We start from the raw sequence: 21,265 nt of genomic DNA, 5'->3' as shown, positions 1-21,265 counted from the left end.
GGGACTGAGAGACACCGGTCAGTGTACAGATCTCCCCTCAGAGACACCGGTCAGTGTACAGATCTCCCCCTGAGAGAGAAGGACTGAGAGACACCGTTCAGTGTACAGATCTCCCCCTGAGAGAGAGGGACTGAGAAACACCGGTCTGTGTACAGATCTCCCCTGAGAGAGAAGGACCGAGAGACACCGGTCAGTGTACAGGTCTCCCCTGAGAGAGAGGGACTGAGAGACACCGGTCAGTGTACAGATCTCCCCCTGAGATAGAGGGGCTGAGAGACACCGGTCAGTGTACAGATCTCCCCCTGAGAGAGAAGGACTGAGAGACACCGTTCAGTGTACAGATCTCCCCCTGAGAGAGAGGGACTGAGAGACACTGGTCAGTGTACAGATCTCCCCCCTGAGAGAGAGGGACTGAGAGACACGGATCAGTGTACAGATCTCCCCTGAGAGAGAGGGACTGAGAGACACGGATCAGTGTACAGATCTCCCCTGAGAGAGAGGGACTGAGACACCGGTCAGTGTACAGATCTCCCCCTGAGAGAGAGGGACTGAGACACCGGTCTGTGTACAGGTCTCCCCTGAGAGAGGGGGACTGAGAGACACCAGTCAGTATACAGATCTCCCCCTGAGAGAGAGGGACTGAGAGACACCAGTCAGTGTACAGATCTCCCCTGAGAGAGAGGGACTGAGAGACACCAGTCAGTGTACAGATCTCCCCCAGAGAGAGAGGGACTGAGAGACACCGGTCAGTATACAGATCTCCCCCTGAGATAGAGGGGCTGAGAGACACCGGTCAGTATACTGATCTCCCCCTGAGAGAGAGGGACTGAGAGACACCGGTCAGTGTACAGATCTCCCCCTGAGAGAGAGGGACTGAGAGACACCGGTCAGTGTACAGATTTCCCCCTGAGAGAGAGGGACTGAGAGACACCGGTCAGTGTACAGATCTCCCCCTGAGAGAGAGGGACTGAGAAACACCGGTCTGTGTACAGATCTCCCCTGAGAGAGAAGGACCGAGAGACACCGGTCAGTGTACAGATCTCCCCCAGAGAGAGGGACTGAGAGACACTGGTCAGTGTACAGATCCTCCCCCTGAGAGAGAGGGACTGAGAGACACGGATCAGTGTACAGATCTCCCTCTGAGAGAGAGGGACTGAGAGACACCGGTCAGTGTACAGATCTCCCCCTGAGAGAGCGGGACTGAGAGACACCGGTCAGTGTACAGATCTCCTCCTGAGAGAGGGACTGAGAGACACCGGTCAGTGTACAAATCTCCCCCAGAGAGAGAGGGACTGAGAGACACCAGTCAGTGTACAGACCTCCCTGAGAGAGAGGGACTGTGGGACATTAGTCAGTGTACAGATCTTCCCTGAGAGACACCGATCAGTGTACAGACCTCCCCCTGAGAGAGAGGGACTGAGAGACACCGGTCAGTGTACAGATCTCCCCTCAGAGACACCGGTCAGTGTACAGATCTCCCCCTGTGAGAGAGTGACTGAGACACCGGTCAGTGTACAGATCTCCCCCTGAGAGAGAGGGACTGAGAAACACCGGTCTGTGTACAGATCTCCCCTGAGAGAGAAGGACCGAGAGACACCGGTCAGTGTACAGATCTCCCCGAGAGAGAGGGACTGAGAGACACCAGTCAGTGTACAGATCTCCCCTGAGAGAGAGGGACTGAGACACCGGTCTGTGTACAGGTCTCCCCTGAGAGAGGGGGACTGAGACACCAGTAAGTGTACAGATCTCCCCCTGAGAGAGAGGGACTGAGAGACACCGGTCAGTATACAGATCTCCCCCTGAGAGAGAGGAACTGAGACACCAGTCAGTGTACAGATCTCCCCCTGAGAGAGAGGGACTGAGAGACACCGGTCAGTGTACAGATCTCCCCCAGAGAGAGAGGGACTGAGAGACACCGGTCGGTATACAGATCTCCGCCTGAGATAGAGGGGCTGAGAGACACCGGTCAGTATACTGATCTCCCCCTGAGAGAGAGGGACTGAGAGACACCGGTCAGTGTACAGATGTCCCCCTGAGAGAGACGGACTGAGAGACACCGGTCAGTGTACAGATTTCCCCCTGAGAGAGAGGGACTGAGAGACACCGGTCAGTGTACAGATCTCCCCCTGAGAAAGAGGGACTGAGAGACACCGGTCAGTGTACAGATTTCCCCCTGAGAGAGAGGGACTGAGAGACACCGGTCAGTGTACAGATCTCCCCCTGAGAGACAGGGACTGAGAAACACCGGTCTCTGTACAGACATCCCCTGAGAGAGAAGGACCGAGAGACACCGGTCAGTGTACAGATCTCCCCCTGAGAGAGAGGGACTGAGAGACATCGGTCAGTGTACAGATCTCCCCCTGAGAGAGAGGGACTGAGAGACACCGGTCAGTGTACAGATCTCCCCCTGAGAGACACCGGTCAGTGTACAGATCTCCCTCTGAGAGAGAGGGACTGAGAGACACCGGTCAGTGTACAGATCTCCCCCTGAGAGAGAGGGACTGAGAGACACCGGTCAGTGTACAGATCTCCTCCTGAGAGAGGGACTGAGAGACACCGGTCAGTGTACAAATCTGCCCCAGAGAGAGAGGGACGGAGAGACACCAGTCAGTGTACAGATCTCCCTGAGAGAGAGGGACTGTGAGACATTAGTCAGTGTACAGATCTTCCCTGAGAGACACCGATCAGTGTACAGACCTCCCCCTGAGAGAGAGGGACTGAGAGACACCGGTCAGTGTACAGATCTCCCCTCAGAGACACCGGGCAGTGTACAGATCTCCCCCTGAGAGAGAAGGACTGAGAGACACCGTTCAGTGTACAGATCTCCCCCTGTGAGAGAGTGACTGAGACACCGGTCAGTGTACAGATCTCCCCCTGAGAGAGAGGAACTTAGAGACACCGGTCATTGTACAGATCTCCCCCTGAGAGAGAGGGACTGAGAGACACCGGTCAGTGTACAGATCTCCCCCTGAGATAGAGGGGCTGAGAGACACCGGTCACTGTACAGATCTCCCCCTGAGAGAGAAGGACTGAGAGACACCGTTCAGTGTACAGATCTCCCCCTGAGAGAGAGGGACTGACAGACACTGGTCAGTGTACAGACCTCCCCCCTGAGAGAGAGGGACTGAGAGACACAGATCAGTGTACAGATCTCCCCTGAGAGAGAGTGACTGAGACACCGGTCAGTGTACAGATCTCCCCCTGAGAGAGAGGAACTTAGAGACACCGGTCATTGTACAGATCTCCCCCTGAGAGAGAGGGACTGAGAGACACCGGTCAGTGTACAGATCTCCCCCTGAGATAGAGGGGCTGAGAGACACCGGTCAGTGTACAGATCTCCCCCTGAGAGAGAAGGACTGAGAGACACCGTTCAGTGTACAGATCTCCCCCTGAGAGAGAGGGACTGAGAGACACTGGTCAGTGTACAGATCTCCCCCCTGAGAGAGAGGGACTGAGAGACACAGATCAGTGTACAGATCTCCCCTGAGAGAGAGGGACTGAGAGACACGGATCAGTGTACAGATCTCCCCTGAGAGAGAGGGACTGAGACACCGGTCAGTGTACAGATCTCCCCCTGAGAGAGAGGAACTGAGACACCAGTCAGTGTACAGATCTCCCCTGAGAGAGAGGGACTGAGAGACACCAGTCAGTGTACAGATCTCCCCTGAGAGAGAGGGACTGAGAGACACCGGTCAGTGTACAGATCTCCCCTGAGAGAGAAGGACTGAGAGACACCAGTCAGTGTACAGATCTCCCCCAGAAAGAGAGGGACTGAGAGACACCGGTCAGTATACAGATCTCCCCCTGAGATAAAGGGGCTGAGAGACACCGGTCAGTATACTGATCTCCCCCTGAGAGAGAGGGACTGAGAGACACCGGTCAGTGTACAGATCTCCCCCTGAGAGAGAGGGACTGAGAGACACCGGTCAGTGTACAGATATCCCCCTGAGAGAGAGGGACTGAGAGACACCGGTCAGTGTACAGATCTCCCCCTGAGAGAGAGGGACTGAGAAACACCGGTCTGTGTACAGATCTCCCCTGAGAGAGAAGGACCGAGAGACACCGGTCAGTGTACAGATCTCCCCCTGAGAGAGAGGGACTGAGAGACACTGGTCAGTGTACAGATCTCTCCCCTGAGAGAGAGGGACTGAGAGACACGGATCAGTGTACAGATCTCCCTCTGAGAGAGAGGGACTGAGAGACACCGGTCAGTGTACAGATCTCCCCCTGAGAGAGAGGGACTGAGAGACACCGGTCAGTGTACAGATCTCCTCCTGAGAGAGCGACTGAGAGACACCGGTCAGTGTACAAATCTCCCCCAGAGAGAGAGGGACTGAGAGACACCAGTCAGTGTACAGATCTCCCTGAGCGAGAGGGACTGTGAGACATTAGTCAGTGTACAGATCTTCCCTGAGAGACACCGATCAGTGTACAGACCTCCCCCTGAGAGAGAGGGACTGAGAGACACCGGTCAGTGTACAGATCTCCCCTCAGAGACACCGGTCAGTGTACAGATCTCCCCCTGAGAGAGAAGGACTGAGAGACACCGTTCAGTGTACAGATCTCCCCCTGTGAGAGAGTGAATGAGACACCGGTCAGTGTACAGATCTCCCCGCTGAGAGAGAAGGACTGAGAGACACCGGTCAGTGTACAGATCTCCCCGAGAGAGAGGGACTGAGAGACACCAGTCAGTGTACAGATCTCCCCTGAGAGAGAGGGACTGAGACACCGGTCTGTGTACAGGTCTCCCCTGAGAGAGGGGGACTGAGACACCAGTAAGTGTACAGATCTCCCCCTGAGAGAGAGGGACTGAGAGACACCGGTCAGTATACAGATCTCCCCCTGAGAGAGAGGAACTGAGACACCAGTCAGTGTACAGATCTCCACTGAGAGAGAGGGACTGAGAGACACCGGTCAGTGTACAGATCTCCCCCAGAGAGAGAGGGACTGAGAGACACCGGTCAGTATACAGATCTCCCCCTGAGATAGAGGGGCTGAGAGACACCGGTCAGTATTCTGATCTCCCCCTGAGAGAGAGGGACTGAGAGACACTGGTCAGTGTACAGATGTCCCCCTGAGAGAGAGGGACTGAGAGACACCGGTCAGTGTACAGATTTCCCCCTGAGAGAGAGGGACTGAGAGACACCGGTCAGTGTACAGATCTCCCCCTGAGAGAGAGGGACTGAGAGACACCGGTCAGTGTACAGATTTCCCCCTGAGAGAAAGGGACTGAGAGACACCGGTCAGTGTACAGATCTCCCCCTGAGAGAGAGGGACTGAGAAACACCGGTCTGTGTACAGACCTGCCCTGAGAGAGAAGGACCGAGAGACACCGGTCAGAGTACAGATCTCCCCCTGAGAGAGAGGGACTGAGAGACATCGATCAGTGTACAGATCTCCCCCTGAGAGAGAGGGACTGAGAGACACCGGTCAGTGTACAGATCTCCCCCTGAGAGAGAGGGACTGAGAGACACCGGTCAGTGTACAGATCTCCCCCTGAGAGAGAGGGACTGAGAGACACCGGTCAGTGTACAGATCTCCTCCTGAGAGAGGGACTGAGAGACACCGGTCAGTGTACAAATCTCCCCCAGAGAGAAAGGGACGGAGAGACACCAGTCAGTGTACAGATCTCCCTGAGAGAGAGGGACTGTGAGACATTAGTCAGTGTACAGATCTTCCCTGAGAGACACCGATCAGTGTACAGACCTCCCCCTGAGAGAGAAGGACTGAGAGACACCGGTCAGTGTACAGATCTCCCCCTGAGAGAGAGGAACTGAGAGACACCGGTCAGTGTACAGATCTCCCCCTGAGAGAGAGGGACTGAGAGACACCGGTCAGTGTACAGATCTCCCCCTGAGAGAGAGGGACTGAGAGACACCGGTCAGTGTACAGATCTCCCCCTGAGATAGAGGGGCTGAGAGACACCAGTCAGTGTACAGATCTCCCCCTGAGAGAGAAGGACTGAGAGACACCGTTCAGTGTACAGATCTCCCCCTGAGAGAGAGGGACTGAAAGACACTGGTCAGTGTACAGATCTCCCCCCTGAGAGAGAGGGACTGAGAGACACGGATCAGTGTACAGATCTCCCCTGAGAGAGAGGGACTGAGAGACACGGATCAGTGTACAGATCTCCCCTGAGAGAGAGGGACTGAGACACCGGTCAGTGTACAGATCTCCCCCTGAGAGAGAGGGACTGAGACACCGGTCTGTGTACAGGTCTCCCCTGAGAGAGGGGGACTGAGACACCAGTCAGTATACAGATCTCCCCCTGAGAGAGAGGGACTGAGAGACACCAGTCAGTGTACAGATCTCCCCTGAGAGAGAGGGACTGAGAGACACCAGTCAGTGTACAGATCTCCCCCAGAGAGAGAGGGACTGAGAGACACCGGTCAGTATACAGATCTCCCCCTGAGATAGAGGGGCTGAGAGACACCGGTCAGTATACTGATCTCCCCCTGAGAGAGAGGGACTGAGAGACACCGGTCAGTGTACAGATCTCCCCCTGAGAGAGAGGGACTGAGAGACACCGGTCAGTGTACAGATTTCCCCCTGAGAGAGAGGGACTGAGAGACACCGGTCAGTGTACAGATCTCCCCCTGAGAGAGAGGGACTGAGAAACACCGGTCTGTGTACAGATCTCCCCTGAGAGAGAGGGACCGAGAGACACCGGTCAGTGTACAGATCTCCCCCTGAGAGAGAGGGACTGAGAGACACTGGTCAGTGTACAGATCTCCCCCCTGAGAGAGAGGGACTGAGAGACACCGGTCAGTGTACAGATCTCCCTCTGAGAGAGAGGGACTGAGAGACACCGGTCAGTGTACAGATCTCCCCCTGAGAGAGAGGGACTGAGAGACACCGGTCAGTGTACAGATCTCCCCCTGAGAGAGAGGGACTGAGAGACACCGGTCAGTGTACAGATCTCCCCCTGAGAGAGAGGGACTGAGAGACACCGGTCAGTGTACAGATCTCCCCCTGAGAGAGAGGGACTGAGAGACACCGGTCAGTGTACAGATCTCCTCCTGAGAGAGGGACTGAGAGACACCGGTCAGTGTACAAATCTCCCCCAGAGAGAAAGGGACGGAGAGACACCAGTCAGTGTACAGATCTCCCTGAGAGAGAGGGACTGTGAGACATTAGTCAGTGTACAGATCTTCCCTGAGAGACACCGATCAGTGTACAGACCTCCCCCTGAGAGAGAGGGACTGAGAGACACCGGTCAGTGTACAGATCTCCCCTCAGAGACACGGGTCAGTGTACAGATCTCCCCCTGAGAGAGAAGGACTGAGAGACACCGGTCAGTGTACAGATCTCCCCCTGAGAGAGAGGAACTGAGAGACACCGGTCAGTGTACAGATCTCCCCCTGAGAGAGAGGGACTGAGAGACACCGGTCAGTGTACAGATCTCCCCCTGAGAGAGAGGGACTGAGAGACACCGGTCAGTGTACAGATCTCCCCCTGAGATAGAGGGGCTGAGAGACACCAGTCAGTGTACAGATCTCCCCCTGAGAGAGAAGGACTGAGAGACACCGTTCAGTGTACAGATCTCCCCCTGAGAGAGAGGGACTGAAAGACACTGGTCAGTGTACAGATCTCCCCCCTGAGAGAGAGGGACTGAGAGACACGGATCAGTGTACAGATCTCCCCTGAGAGAGAGGGACTGAGAGACACGGATCAGTGTACAGATCTCCCCTGAGAGAGAGGGACTGAGACACCGGTCAGTGTACAGATCTCCCCCTGAGAGAGAGGGACTGAGAGACACCGGTCAGTGTACAGATCTCCCCCTGAGAGAGCGGGACTGAGAGACACCGGTCAGTGTACAGATCTCCTCCTGAGAGAGGGACTGAGAGACACCGGTCAGTGTACAAATCTCCCCCAGAGAGAGAGGGACTGAGAGACACCAGTCAGTGTACAGACCTCCCTGAGAGAGAGGGACTGTGGGACATTAGTCAGTGTACAGATCTTCCCTGAGAGACACCGATCAGTGTACAGACCTCCCCCTGAGAGAGAGGGACTGAGAGACACCGGTCAGTGTACAGATCTCCCCTCAGAGACACCGGTCAGTGTACAGATCTCCCCCTGTGAGAGAGTGACTGAGACACCGGTCAGTGTACAGATATCCCCCTGAGAGAGAGGGACTGAGAAACACCGGTCTGTGTACAGATCTCCCCTGAGAGAGAAGGACCGAGAGACACCGGTCAGTGTACAGGTCTCCCCTGAGAGAGGGGGACTGAGACACCAGTAAGTGTACAGATCTCCCCCTGAGAGAGAGGGACTGAGAGACACCGGTCAGTATACAGATCTCCCCCTGAGAGAGAGGAACTGAGACACCAGTCAGTGTACAGATCTCCCCTGAGAGAGAGGGACTGAGAGACACCGGTCAGTGTACAGATCTCCCCCAGAGAGAGAGGGACTGAGAGACACCGGTCGGTATACAGATCTCCGCCTGAGATAGAGGGGCTGAGAGACACCGGTCAGTATACTGATCTCCCCCTGAGAGAGAGGGACTGAGAGACACCGGTCAGTGTACAGATGTCCCCCTGAGAGAGACGGACTGAGAGACACCGGTCAGTGTACAGATTTCCCCCTGAGAGAGAGGGACTGAGAGACACCGGTCAGTGTACAGAACTCCCCCTGAGAAAGAGGGACTGAGAGACACCGGTCAGTGTACAGATTTCCCCCTGAGAGAGAGGGACTGAGAGACACCGGTCAGTGTACAGATCTCCCCCTGAGAGACAGGGACTGAGAAACACCGGTCTGTGTACAGACATCCCCTGAGAGAGAAGGACCGAGAGACACCGGTCAGTGTACAGATCTCCCCCTGAGAGAGAGGGACTGAGAGACATCGGTCAGTGTACAGATCTCCCCCTGAGAGAGAGGCACTGAGAGACACCGGTCAGTGTACAGATCTCCCCCTGAGAGACACCGGTCAATGTACAGATCTCCCTCTGAGAGAGAGGGACTGAGAGACACCGGTCAGTGTACAGATCTCCCCCTGAGAGAGAGGGACTGAGAGACACCGGTCAGTGTACAGATCTCCTCCTGAGAGAGGGACTGAGAGACACCGGTCAGTGTACAAATCTCCCCCAGAGAGAGAGGCACGGAGAGACACCAGTCAGTGTACAGATCTCCCTGAGAGAGAGGGACTGTGAGACATTGGTCAGTGTACAGATCTTCCCTGAGAGACACCGATCAGTGTACAGACCTCCCCCTGAGAGAGAGGGACTGAGAGACACCAGTCAGTGTACAGATCTCCCCTCAGAGACACCGGTCAGTGTACAGATCTCCCCCTGAGAGAGAAGGACTGAGAGACACCGTTCAGTGTACAGATCTCCCCCTGTGAGAGAGTGACTGAGACACCGGTCAGTGTACAGATCTCCCCCTGAGAGAGAGGAACTTAGAGACACCGGTCAGTGTACAGATCTCCCCCTGAGAGAGAGGGTCTGAGAGACACCGGTCAGTGTACAGATCTCCCCCTGAGATAGAGGGGCTGAGAGACACCGGTCAGTGTACAGATCTCCCCCTGAGAGAGAAGGACTGAGAGACACCGTTCAGTGTACAGATCTCCCCCTGAGAGAGAGGGACTGAGAGACACTGGTCAGTGTACAGATCTCCCCCCTGAGAGAGAGGGACTGAGAGACACGGATCAGTGTACAGATCTCCCCTGAGAGAGAGGGACTGAGAGACACGGATCAGTGTACAGATCTCCCCTGAGAGAGAGGGACTGAGACACCGGTCAGTGTACAGATCTCCCCCTGAGAGAGAGGAACTGAGACACCAGTCAGTGTACAGATCTCCCCTGAGAGAGAGGGACTGAGAGACACCAGTCGGTGTACAGATCTCCCCTGAGAGAGAGGGACTGAGAGACACCGGTCAGTGTACAGATCTCCCCTGAGAGAGAGGGACTGAGAGACACCAGTCAGTGTACAGATCTCCCCCAGAAAGAGAGGGACTGAGAGACACCGGTCAGTATACAGATCTCCCCCTGAGATAGAGGGGCTGAGAGACACCGGTCAGTATACTGATCTCCCCCTGAGAGAGAGGGACTGAGAGACACCGGTCAGTGTACAGATCTCCCCCTGAGAGAGAGGGACTGAGAGACACCGGTCAGTGTACAGATTTCCCCCTGAGAGAGAGGGACTGAGAGACACCGGTCAGTGTACAGATCTCCCCCTGAGAGAGAGGGACTGAGAAACACCGGTCTGTGTACAGATCTCCCCTGAGAGAGAAGGACCGAGAGACACCGGTCAGTGTACAGATCTCCCCCTGAGAGAGAGGGACTGAGAGACACTGGTCAGTGTACAGATCTCCCCCCTGAGAGAGAGGGACTGAGAGACACGGATCAGTGTACAGATCTCCCTCTGAGAGAGAGGGACTGAGAGACACCGGTCAGTGTACAGATCTCCCCCTGAGAGAGAGGGACTGAGAGACACCGGTCAGTGTACAGATCTCCTCCTGAGAGAGCGACTGAGAGACACCGGTCAGTGTACAAATCTCCCCCAGAGAGAGAGGGACTGAGAGACACCAGTCAGTGTACAGATCTCCCTGAGAGAGAGGGACTGTGAGACATCAGTCAGTGTACAGATCTTCCCTGAGAGACACTGATCAGTGTACAGACCTCCCCCTGAGAGAGAGGGACTGAGAGACACCGGTCAGTGTACAGATCTCCCCTCAGAGACACCGGTCAGTGTACAGATCTCCCCCTGACAGAGAAGGACTGAGAGACACCGTTCAGTGTACAGATCTCCCCCTGTGAGAGAGTGACTGAGACACCGGTCAGTGTACAGATCTCCCCCTGAGAGAGAGGGACTGAGAAACACCGGTCTGTGTACAGATCTCCCCTGAGAGAGAAGGGCCGAGAGACACCAGTCAGTGTACAGATCTCCCCTGAGAGAGAGGGACTGAGACACCGGTCTGTGTACAGGTCTCCCCTGAGAGAGGGGGACTGAGACACCAGTAAGTGTACAGATCTCCCCCTGAGAGAGAGGGACTGAGAGACACCGGTCAGTATACAGATCTCCCCCTGAGAGAGAGGAACTGAGACACCAGTCAGTGTACAGATCTCCCCTGAGAGAGAGGGACTGAGAGACACCGGTCAGTGTACAGATCTCCCCCTGAGAGAGAGGGACTGAGAGACACTGGTCAGTGTACAGATCTCCCCCCTGAGAGAGAGGGACTGAGAGACACGGATCAGTGTAAAGATCTCCCCTGAGAGAGGGGGACTGAGACACCAGTAAGTGTACAGATCTCCCCTGAGAGAGAGGGACTGAGAGACACCGGTCAGTATACAGATCTTCCCCTGAGATAGAGGGGCTGAGAGACACCGGTCAGTGTACAGATCTTCCCCTGAGATAGAGGGGCTGAGAGACACCGGTCAGTGTACAGATCTCCCCCTGAGAGAGAAGGACTGAGAGACACCGTTCAGTGTACAGATCTCCCCCTGTGAGAGAGTGACTGAGACACCGGTCAGTGTACAGATCTCCCCCTGAGAGAGAGGGACTGAGAAACACCGGTCTGTGTACAGATCTCCCCTGAGAGAGAAGGGCCGAGAGACACCAGTCAGTGTACAGATCTCCCCCTGAGAGAGAGGGACTGAGAGACACCGGTCAGTATACAGATCTCCCCCTGAGAGAGAGGAACTGAGACACCAGTCAGTGTACAGATCTCCCCTGAGAGAGAGGGACTGAGAGACACCGGTCAGTGTACAGATCTCCCCCTGAGAGAGAGGGACTGAGAGACACTGGTCAGTGTACAGATCTCCCCCCTGAGAGAGAGGGACTGAGAGACACGGATCAGTGTAAAGATCTCCCCTGAGAGAGGGGGACTGAGACACCAGTAAGTGTACAGATCTCCCCTGAGAGAGAGGGACTGAGAGACACCGGTCAGTATACAGATCTTCCCCTGAGATAGAGGGGCTGAGAGACACGGGTCAGTGTACAGATCTTCCCCTGAGATAGAGGGGCTGAGAGACACCGGTCAGTGTACAGATCTCCCCTGAGAGAGAGGGACTGAGAGACACCAGTCAGTTTACAGATCTCCCCCTGAGAGAGAGGGACTGAGAGACACCGGTCAGTGTACAGATCTCCCCCAGAGAGAGAGGGACTGAGAGACACCGGTCAGTATACAGATCTCCCCCTGAGATAGAGGGGCTGAGAGACACCGGTCAGTATACTGATCTCCCCCTGAGAGAGAGGGACTGAGAGACACCGGTCAGTGTACAGATCTCCCCCTGAGAGAGAGGGACTGAGAGACACCGGTCAGTATACTGATCTCCCCCTGAGAGAGAGGGACTGAGAGACACCGGTCAGTGTACAGATCTCCCCCTGAGAGAGAGGGACTGAGAGACACCGGTCAGTGTACAGATTTCCCCCTGAGAGAGAGGGACTGAGAGACACTGGTCAGTGTACAGATCTCCCCCTGAGAGAGAGGGACTGAGAGACACCGGTCAGAGTACAGATCTCCCCCTGAGAGAGAGGGACTGAGAGACACCGGTCAGTGTACAGATCTCCCCCTGAGATAGAGGGGCTGAGAGACACCGGTCAGTGTACAGATCTCCCCCTGAGAGAGAGGAACTGAGAGACACCGGTCAGTGTACAGATCTCCCCCTGAGAGAGAGGGACTGAGAGACACCGGTCAGTGTACAGATCTCCCCCTGAGATAGAGGGGCTGAGAGACACCGGTCAGTGTACAGATCTCCCCCTGAGAGAGAAGGACTGAGAGACACCGTTCAGTGTACAGATCTCCCCCTGAGAGAGAGGGACTGAGAGACACGGATCAGTGTACAGATCTCCCCTGAGAGAGAGGGACTGAGACACCGATCTGTGTACAGGTCTCCCCTGAGAGAGGGGGACTGAGACACCAGTAAGTGTACAGATCTCCCCCTGAGAGAGAGGGACTGAGAGACACCAGTCAGTGTACAGATCTCCCCTGTGAGAGAGTGACTGAAACACCGGTCAGTGTACAGATCTCCCCCTGAGAGAGGGGGACTGAGAGACACCGGTCAGTGTACAGATCTTCCCCTGAGAGAGAGGGACTGAGAGACACCGGTCAGTGTACAGATCTCCCCCTGAGAGAGAGGGGCTGAGAAACACCGGTCAGTGTACAGATCTCCCCCGAGAGAGAGGGACTGAGAAACACCGGTCAGTGTACAGATCTCCCCCTGAGAGAGAGGGACTGAGAGACACCGGTCAGTGTACAGATCTCCCCCTGAGAGAGAGGGGCTGAGAAACACCGGTCAGTGTACAGATCTCCCCTGAGAGAGAAGGACCGAGAGACACCGGTCAGTGTACAGATCTCCCCGAGAGAGAGGGACTGAGAGACACCAGTCAGTGTACAGATCTCCCTGAGAGAGAGGGACTGAGAGACATCGGTCTGTGTACAGATCTCCCCCTGAGAGAGAGGGACTGAGACACCAGTCAGTTTACAAATCTCCCCCTGAGAGAGAGGGACTGAGAGACACCGGTCAGTGTACAGATCTCCCCCAGAGAGAGAGGGACTGAGAGACACCGGTCAGTATACAGATCTCCCCCTGAGATAGAGGGGCTGAGAGACACCGGTCAGTATACTGATATCCCCCTGAGAGAGAGGGACTGAGAGACACCGGTCAGTGTACAGATCTCCCCCTGAGAGAGAGGGACAGAGACACCGGTCAGTGTACAGATTTCCCCCTGAGAGAGAGGGACTGAGAGACACCGGTCAGTGTACAGATCTCCCCCTGAGAGAGAGGGACTGAGAGACACCGGTCAGTGTACAGATTTCCCCCTGAGAGAGAGGGACTGAGACACCGGTCTGTGTACAGGTCTCCCCTGAGAGAGAGGAACTGAGAGACATCGGTCAGTGTACAGATCTCCCCCTGAGAGAGAGGGACTGAGACACCGGTCTGTGTACAGGTCTCCCCCCTGAGAGAGAGGGACTGAGAGACACGGATCAGTGTACAGATCTCCCCTGAGAGAGAGGGACTGAGACACCGGTCTGTGTACAGGTCTCCCCTGAGAGAGGGGGACTGAGACACCAGTAAGTGTACAGATCTCCCCCTGAGATAGAGGGGCTGAGAGACATCGGTCAGTGTACAGATCTCCCCCTGAGAGAGAGGGACTGAGAGACACCGGTCAGTATACAGATCTCCCCCTGAGATAGAGGGGCTGAGAGACACCGGTCAGTGTTCAGATCTCCCCCTGAGAGAGAGGGACTGAGAGACACCGGTCAGTGTACAGATCTCCCCCAGAGAGAGAGAGACTGAGAGACACCGGTCAGTGTACAGATCTCCCCCAGAGAGAGAGGGACTGAGAGACACCGGTCAGTGTACAGATCTCCCCCTGAGAGAGAGGGACTGAGAGACACCGGTCAGTGTACAGATCTCCCCCAGAGAGAGAGGGACTGAGAGACACCGGTCAGTATACAGATCTCCCCCTGAGATAGAGGGGCTGAGAGACACCGGTCAGTATACTGATCTCCCCCTGAGAGAGAGGGACTGAGAGACACCGGTCAGTGTACAGATCTCCCCCTGAGAGAGAGGGACTGAGAGACACCGGTCAGTGTACAGATTTCCCCCTGAGAGAGAGGGACTGAGAGACACCGGTCAGTGTACAGATCTCCCCCTGAGAGAGAGGGACTGAGAAACACCGGTCTGTGTACAGATCTCCCCTGAGAGAGAAGGACCGAGAGACACCGGTCAGTGTACAGATCTCCCCCTGAGAGAGAGGGACTGAGAGACACTGGTCAGTGTACAGATCTCCCCCCTGAGAGAGAGGGACTGAGAGACACGGATCAGTGTACAGATCTCCCTCTGAGAGAGTGGGACTGAGAGACACCGGTCAGTGTACAGATCTCCCCCTGAGAGAGAGGGACTGAGAGACACCGGTCAGTGTACAGATCTCCTCCTGAGAGAGGGACTGAGAGACACCGGTCAGTGTACAAATCTCCCCCAGAGAGAGAGGGACTGAGAGACACCAGTCAGTGTACAGATCTCCCTGAGAGAGAGGGACTGTGAGACATTAGTCAGTGTACAGATCTTCCCTGAGAGACACCGATCAGTGTACAGACCTCCCCCTGAGAGAGAGGGACTGAGAGACACCGGTCAGTGTACAGATCTACTCCTGAGATAGAGGGGCTGAGAGACACCGGTCAGTGTACAGCTCTCCCCCTGAGAGAGAGGGACTGAGAAACACCGGTCAGTGTACAGATCTCCCCCTGAGAGAGAGGGACTGAGAGACACCGGTCAGTATACAGATCTCCCCCTGAGATAGAGGGGCTGAGAGACACCGGTCAGTGTTCAGATCTCCCCCTGAGAGAGAGGGACTGAGAGACACCGGTCAGTGTACAGATCTCCCCCAGAGAGAGAGAGACTGAGAGACACCGGTCAGTGTACAGATCTCCCCCTGAGAGAGAGGGAGTGAGAGACACCGGTCAGTGTACAGATCTCCCCCAGAGAGAGAGGGACTGAGAGACACCGGTCAGTGTACAGATCTCCCCCAGAGAGAGAGGGACTGAGAGACACCGGTCAGTGTACAGATCTCCCCCTGAGAGAGAGCGACTGAGAGACACCGGTCAGTGTACTGATCTCCCCCAGAGAGAGAGGGACTGAGAGACACCGTTCAGTATACAGATCTCCCCCTGAGATAGAGGGGCTGAGAGACACCGGTCAGTATACTGATCTCCCCCTGAGAGAGAGGGACTGAGAGACACCGGTCAGTGTACAGATCTCCCCCTGAGAGAGAGGAACTGAGACACCGGTCAGGGTACAGATCTCTGCCCGAGAGAGAGGGACTCAGAGACACCGGTCAGGGTACAGATGGAGGGATGGAACTGTGCATGGGAGGACAGATTTGACAGCTTATTTTAAAGCACAATGAGCCAAGCAGCCCCCAGTGTGGACGGCACTCTTACCCTTTGCTTCCTCTTCTCTGCCTCGTGCTGTGCATGCGCTTTGAAAGGGGCCACGTTGGGGACCCCTGGATCTTTTTTCAGTTGCTTCTGTCCCGGACCCTGGGGGAGAATGGCAAAGAGGAGAGTGGGATTTGGTAGAGCTTAACCAGTCCTGGCGACGGAGCCAGTGGACGGTCCCCTCCCGCGCAAGATCGTCCTAATGGTTTTCCTCTCTCCCTGAACGGCATCTTTGCTCTCAATCCCCACACCTGTGCAGCCACAGAGCCACGCATCACAGCAACAGGTCCTTCGGCCCACCAGCACGGTGCTAGCCACATTTCCACAGACCATTTCCCCCACATTCCCATCTGCTCCCCTCTCACCCACCTATTGAGGGGTGAATTACTGTACTTGATTCATCCCTGACCTGCACATCACTGGAGCCCTAACCCCACCCCGTCATCAGTAACCCTCCCGTTTCCACACTTTGGTGATCCTGAAGGGGCGGACCTCTGTGCCGAGGAATGGCAAACGCCTAATGCAGATAAGCATGAGGTGTTGCAGTAAGATACACTGGGGCAGGATGTGCAAAGGCCAAGGCCCTGGGGAGTGTTGTGGAACAAAGACCCAGGGGTACAGGTGCACGGTTCCCTGAAAGTGGAGACGCTAGAGAGGGCAGCGAAGAAGGCATTTGGCATGTTGGCTTTCATCAGTCAGGGCACTGAGTACAGGAGTTGGGAAGTTAAGTAACAACTGTACAAGACATCGGTGAAGCCGCACTCAGAGTATTGCGTGTAGTTCTGGTCGCCCAGCTCTCGGAAGGATGCCATTAAGCCGGAGAGGGGGCAGGAAAGATTCACCAGGATGTTCCCGGGACTGGAGGGATTGAGTTATAAGGAGAGGCTGGACTGGCTGGGACTGTTTTCCCTGGAGTGAAGGATGCTGAGGAGTGACCATGAAGAGTTTTACAAAACCATGAGGGTGTAGATAAGATCATTAAGGACATCCTGAACGCTAAAAAGAGGGCGTTTAGAGATGGAAATAGGGAGGAGCTGAGGGTAATACAGAGGGACCTGAAAGCCAGGATCAGGGAGGCTAAAGACAGGTACAGGAGGAAGCTTGAGTGGAAACTCCAGCAGAACAACATGAGAGAGGTCTGGAGGGGGATGAGGACCATCACTGGGTTCCGGCAAACTAGCAACGGAGGAGCTGAGGGCAGTGTGGACAGGGCCAATGAACTTAACCTGTTCTTTAACAGATTTGACATTGTGACCCCTGCCCATCCCCCACACGAGCCATCTGTTGTCGGCCCCCAACCAACACATATTCCACTCTCCCTTCCTACCGCTCCTCACAGTCCCCCACCCTGCTCCCATGACTATACCCTTTCCCCACATGAAACCACCACGGTGGGCTTCACAGCTGAACAGGTGAGAAGACAGCTGAAACGTCTCAACCCAAGCAAGGCTGCAGGACCGGATGGTGTCAGTACCAGGGTGCTCAAAGCCTGTGCCCCTCAGCTACGTGGAGTACTTCACCATGTATTCAACCTGAGCCTGAGGCTCCGGAGGGTTCCTGTACTGTGGAAGACGTCCTGCCTCGTCCCTGTGCCGAAGTCGCCGCGCCCCAGCGGCCTCAATGACTACAGACCGGTGGCATTGACCTCCCACATCATGAAGACCCTGGAGAGACTTGTTCTGGAGCTGCTCCGGCCTATGGTCAGGCCACACTTAGATCCCCTCCAGTTCGCCTACCAGCCCCAACTAGGAGTTGAGGATGCCATCGTCTACGTGCTGAACCGTGTCTACGCCCACCTGGACAAGCCAGCGAGCACTGTGAGGGTCATGTTTTTTGACTTCTCCAGTGCGTTTAACACCATCCGCCCTGCTCTGCTGGGGGAGAAGCTAACAGCGATGCAGCTGGATGCTTCCCTGGTGTCATGGATTCTTGATTACCTGACTGGCAGACCACAGTACATGTGCTTGCAACACTGTGTGTCCGACAGAGTGATCAGCAGCACTGGGGCTCCACAGGGGACTGTCTTGTCTCCCTTTCTCTTCACCATTTACACCTCAGACTTCAACTACTGCACAGAGTCTTGTCATCTTCAGAAATTTTCTGATGACTCTGCCATAGTTGGATGCATCAGCAAGGGAGATGAGGTTAAGTACAGGGCTACGGTAGGAAACTTTGTCACATGGTGTGAGCAGAATTATCTGCAGCTTAATGTGAAAAAGACTAAGGAGCTGGTGGTAGACCTGAGGAGAGCTAAGGTACCGGGACCCCTGTTTCCATCCAGGGGGTCAGTGTGGATATGGTGGAGGATTACAAATACCTGGGGATACCAATTGACAATAAACTGGACTGGTCAAAGAACACTGAGGCTGTCTACAAGAAGGGTCAGAGTCGTCTCTATTTCCTGAGGAGACTGAGGTCCTTTAACATCTGCCGGACGATGCTGAGGATGTTCTACGAGTCTGTGGTGGCCAGTGCTATCATGTTTGCGGTTGTGTGCTGGGGCAGCAGGCTGAGGGTAGCAGACACCAACAGAATCAACAAACTCATTCGTAAGGCCAATGATGTTGTGGGGATGGAACTGGACTCTCACGGTGGTGTCTGAAAAGAGGATGCTGTCTAAGTTGCATGCCATCTTGGACAATGTCTCCCATCCACTACATAATGTACTGGTTGGGTACAGGAGTACATTCAGCCAGAGACTCATTCCTCCAAGATGCAGCACAGAGCATCATAGGAAGTCATTCCTGCCTGTGGCCATCAAACTTTACAACTCCTCCCTTGGAGGGTCAGACACCCTGTGCCGATCGGCTGGTCCTGGACTTACTTCATAATTTACTGGCATAATTTACATATTACTATTTAACTATTTATAGTGCTATTACTATTTATTATTTATGGTGCAACTGTAACAAAAACCAACTTCCCCCTGGGATCAATAAAGTATGACTATGACTATGATTATGATAATGTGGATGGTCACAGTCCTTCTCCCCTGGGGGAGGGGAGTCTAAAACTAGAGGGCACAGATTTAAGGTGAAAGGGGAGAGATTTAGAGGGAAAAGATTTTCACCTAGAGAATGGTCCATGCATAAAACTAGCTGCCTGAGGCAGTGGTAGTGGTGGCTACAATTTCGATGTTTAAATCCTTTCCTAGGTGGGGGGGGGCGTGGAGATGCATCTCTACCAAAGACGGTGTAACGGTCAATCTTGGGCAAGGTGTTACACCTGTTTAGGGATCCCAAATTCCATAGAGTGTTATAGGAAGGGAGAGAGCAGCTAATTAGTTCGGTACAAGATTGTGGGCCGAAGGGCCGGTTCCTGGGCTGCCCTATTGTATGATCCATGATGGGATTAAAGTGTGCGACTGCATCCATGCTTGGGCAGGACAAATTCCATGACACTGTCAGCCATGTGCCCGGGACCTTTAACCGCAGCGCAGCCTGGGAGCTGTAGTCAAATATCCTAGCATACCCACGCGGTGCACGAAGGGAGTTGTAGTTATATGTACGCTGGGCTCACCGGCACACAGAACACTATCACTACAACTCCCAAAGGGCCCCGCGGTGAGTCCATGCGACTGCGCATTACATTCGATTTCCACGCCGCCGCGTCTGCCCCCTTTTACTCACTCGGCTCCGTCTCTGCGCCCTGGCGAGGCGCCGCAGCTTCTGCTTCTTCCCTGCCAAACGAGGAGAGAAAGAGGGAGAGAGTCAGTGAGGTAAGAGGTGGATTGCGAGCAGTGCCATCCCTTCTGGAGGGAGCGGGAAATCGCCACGGCCCGCCACTCACCACCGCGCGCCATCTTGCTCGGCTCCCCGCTGCCGTAAAGTGAGAAAATGCGAGCGACGCCAGCGACTGCCCGTAGTGTCGCAAAGGGCGCCCGAATTGTTGCGAGACAACTGAAAAGCGACTTTACGGCATATAGGTTGAAAGTTCGTTTTATTGTCAAAGTATGCATGTACAATACAACTCTGATATCTGTCTTCTCCAGATAGCCATCCCCATTAAATACAGAAAAGTAGAAGAAACAAGACTAACATACTTCAGAATCCTCCACCCTCTCATCCGCAGAAAAAAATAAACCCCATTTGAGGTAGGGTGTTTGGTGTGAGAGGAGATGTGGGGGGGTGATGGGATGTAGGGGTGAGAAGAAATGTGGGGGAGATGGGATGTAGGGGGAGATAGGGAGTGGAGACGGGATGTGGGGGAACATGTGGAGAAGGGGATGGGGTGACAAGTTGTGGGGGAGGAGAGATGGGATATGGGAGGGGCAGACATGATGTGGGGGAGGGGAATATGGGGAGGTTGAGGGTGGGTGATGTGGGAGGAAATGGGATGTGGGGAAGGGGAGCTAAGGGGGAGGAGATGGGATTTGTGGGGGAGGTAGATGGAGGGATTTGGGGCAGGGTTGTAGGGGGAGAAGGGATTTTGGGAAAGATGGTATTTGTGGGGAGTTGATTTTGGGGGAGATGGGATTTATGGGGAAGGGGGTTTGGAGGTGGGAAATTGGGGGAGATGGGATTTATGGGGTGAGGTATTTTGGGGGAGATGAAATTTGTGAGGGGGTTGGTGGAGTTCGGTTTTAGGGGGAGATGGGATTTGTAGGGGGATTTGGGGAGGAGATGAGATTTGTGATGGAAGGGGATTTTGGAGGGAGATGGAATTTCTGGGGAAGGGGGATTTTGGGCCGGAGATGGGATTTTTGGGGGAGAGGGATTTGTGGGAGTGGGATTTTGGGGGATTTTGTGGAGATGATGGGATTTGTTGGGAGAGGGATTTTGGGGGAGGAGATGTGATTTGTAGGGGGTGGGAGAGATGGGATTTGAAGGGGAGGGGGATTTTAGGGGGTGAGATGGGATTTGGGGGGAGTTGGGATGTGGGGTGTTGCCATTTGTGGGGGAGGGGGATGTGGGAGAAAATGGAATTGGGGATTTGGGGGGAATTGGGATTTTGGGGAGGTGATGGGATTTGTGGGAGAGGGGGAGTTTGGGGTGGGGGTTTTGATGTTGGAATTTGTTGGGGAGGGAGATTTGGGAGAGTTGGGATTTGTTGGGGAGGGAGATTTGGAGGAGGGGGATTGGTGGGGAGGTGGGATTTGTGGAGGTGGAGGATTTGTGGAGGAGTTTGGATTTGTGGGGGAGGGGAATTTGGGGTGTTTGGATTTGGGGGAGATGGGATTTGAGGGGGATTTGGGGGAGTTTGGATTTGTGGGGAAGGGGGTTTGGAAGGAGGAGAGATTTGTGGGGAGATGGGATTTGTGGAGGAGGGTTTAGGGGAGATGCAATTTGGAGGAGTTTGGATTTGTGGGAAAGGGGGGTTTGGAAGGAGATGGGATTTGTTGTGGGGGAGGGGGATTTGTGGGGAATGGGATTTGTGGAGGAGGGGG

General features: G+C 54.8%; 1 protein-coding gene across 1 annotated transcript in view; it reads right to left on the bottom strand.

Annotated features, from left to right (window-relative positions):
* gnl3l (G protein nucleolar 3 like) overlaps positions 1-19,690 on the bottom strand; it is a 70,149-nt gene extending 50,459 nt beyond the window's left edge. Inside the window, exons 1-3 of the mRNA XM_063034677.1 lie at positions 19,669-19,690; positions 19,509-19,558; positions 15,883-15,981 (exon numbers count right to left, since the gene is read on the bottom strand). Coding sequence (XP_062890747.1) covers positions 15,883-15,981; positions 19,509-19,558; positions 19,669-19,681 — 162 coding nt within the window. The 5' untranslated portion in view covers positions 19,682-19,690. The remainder of the gene's footprint in view (positions 1-15,882; positions 15,982-19,508; positions 19,559-19,668) is intronic.
* Positions 19,691-21,265: the final 1,575 nt, after the last annotated feature.

This window comes from Mobula hypostoma, chromosome 28 (assembly GCF_963921235.1).
Source record: "Mobula hypostoma chromosome 28, sMobHyp1.1, whole genome shotgun sequence".
In the NCBI taxonomy this organism is placed as follows: Eukaryota; Metazoa; Chordata; class Chondrichthyes; order Myliobatiformes; family Myliobatidae; genus Mobula; species Mobula hypostoma.
Note: the sequence above shows the minus strand (reverse complement) of the source record. Positions and strands in the feature narration are given on the sequence as shown.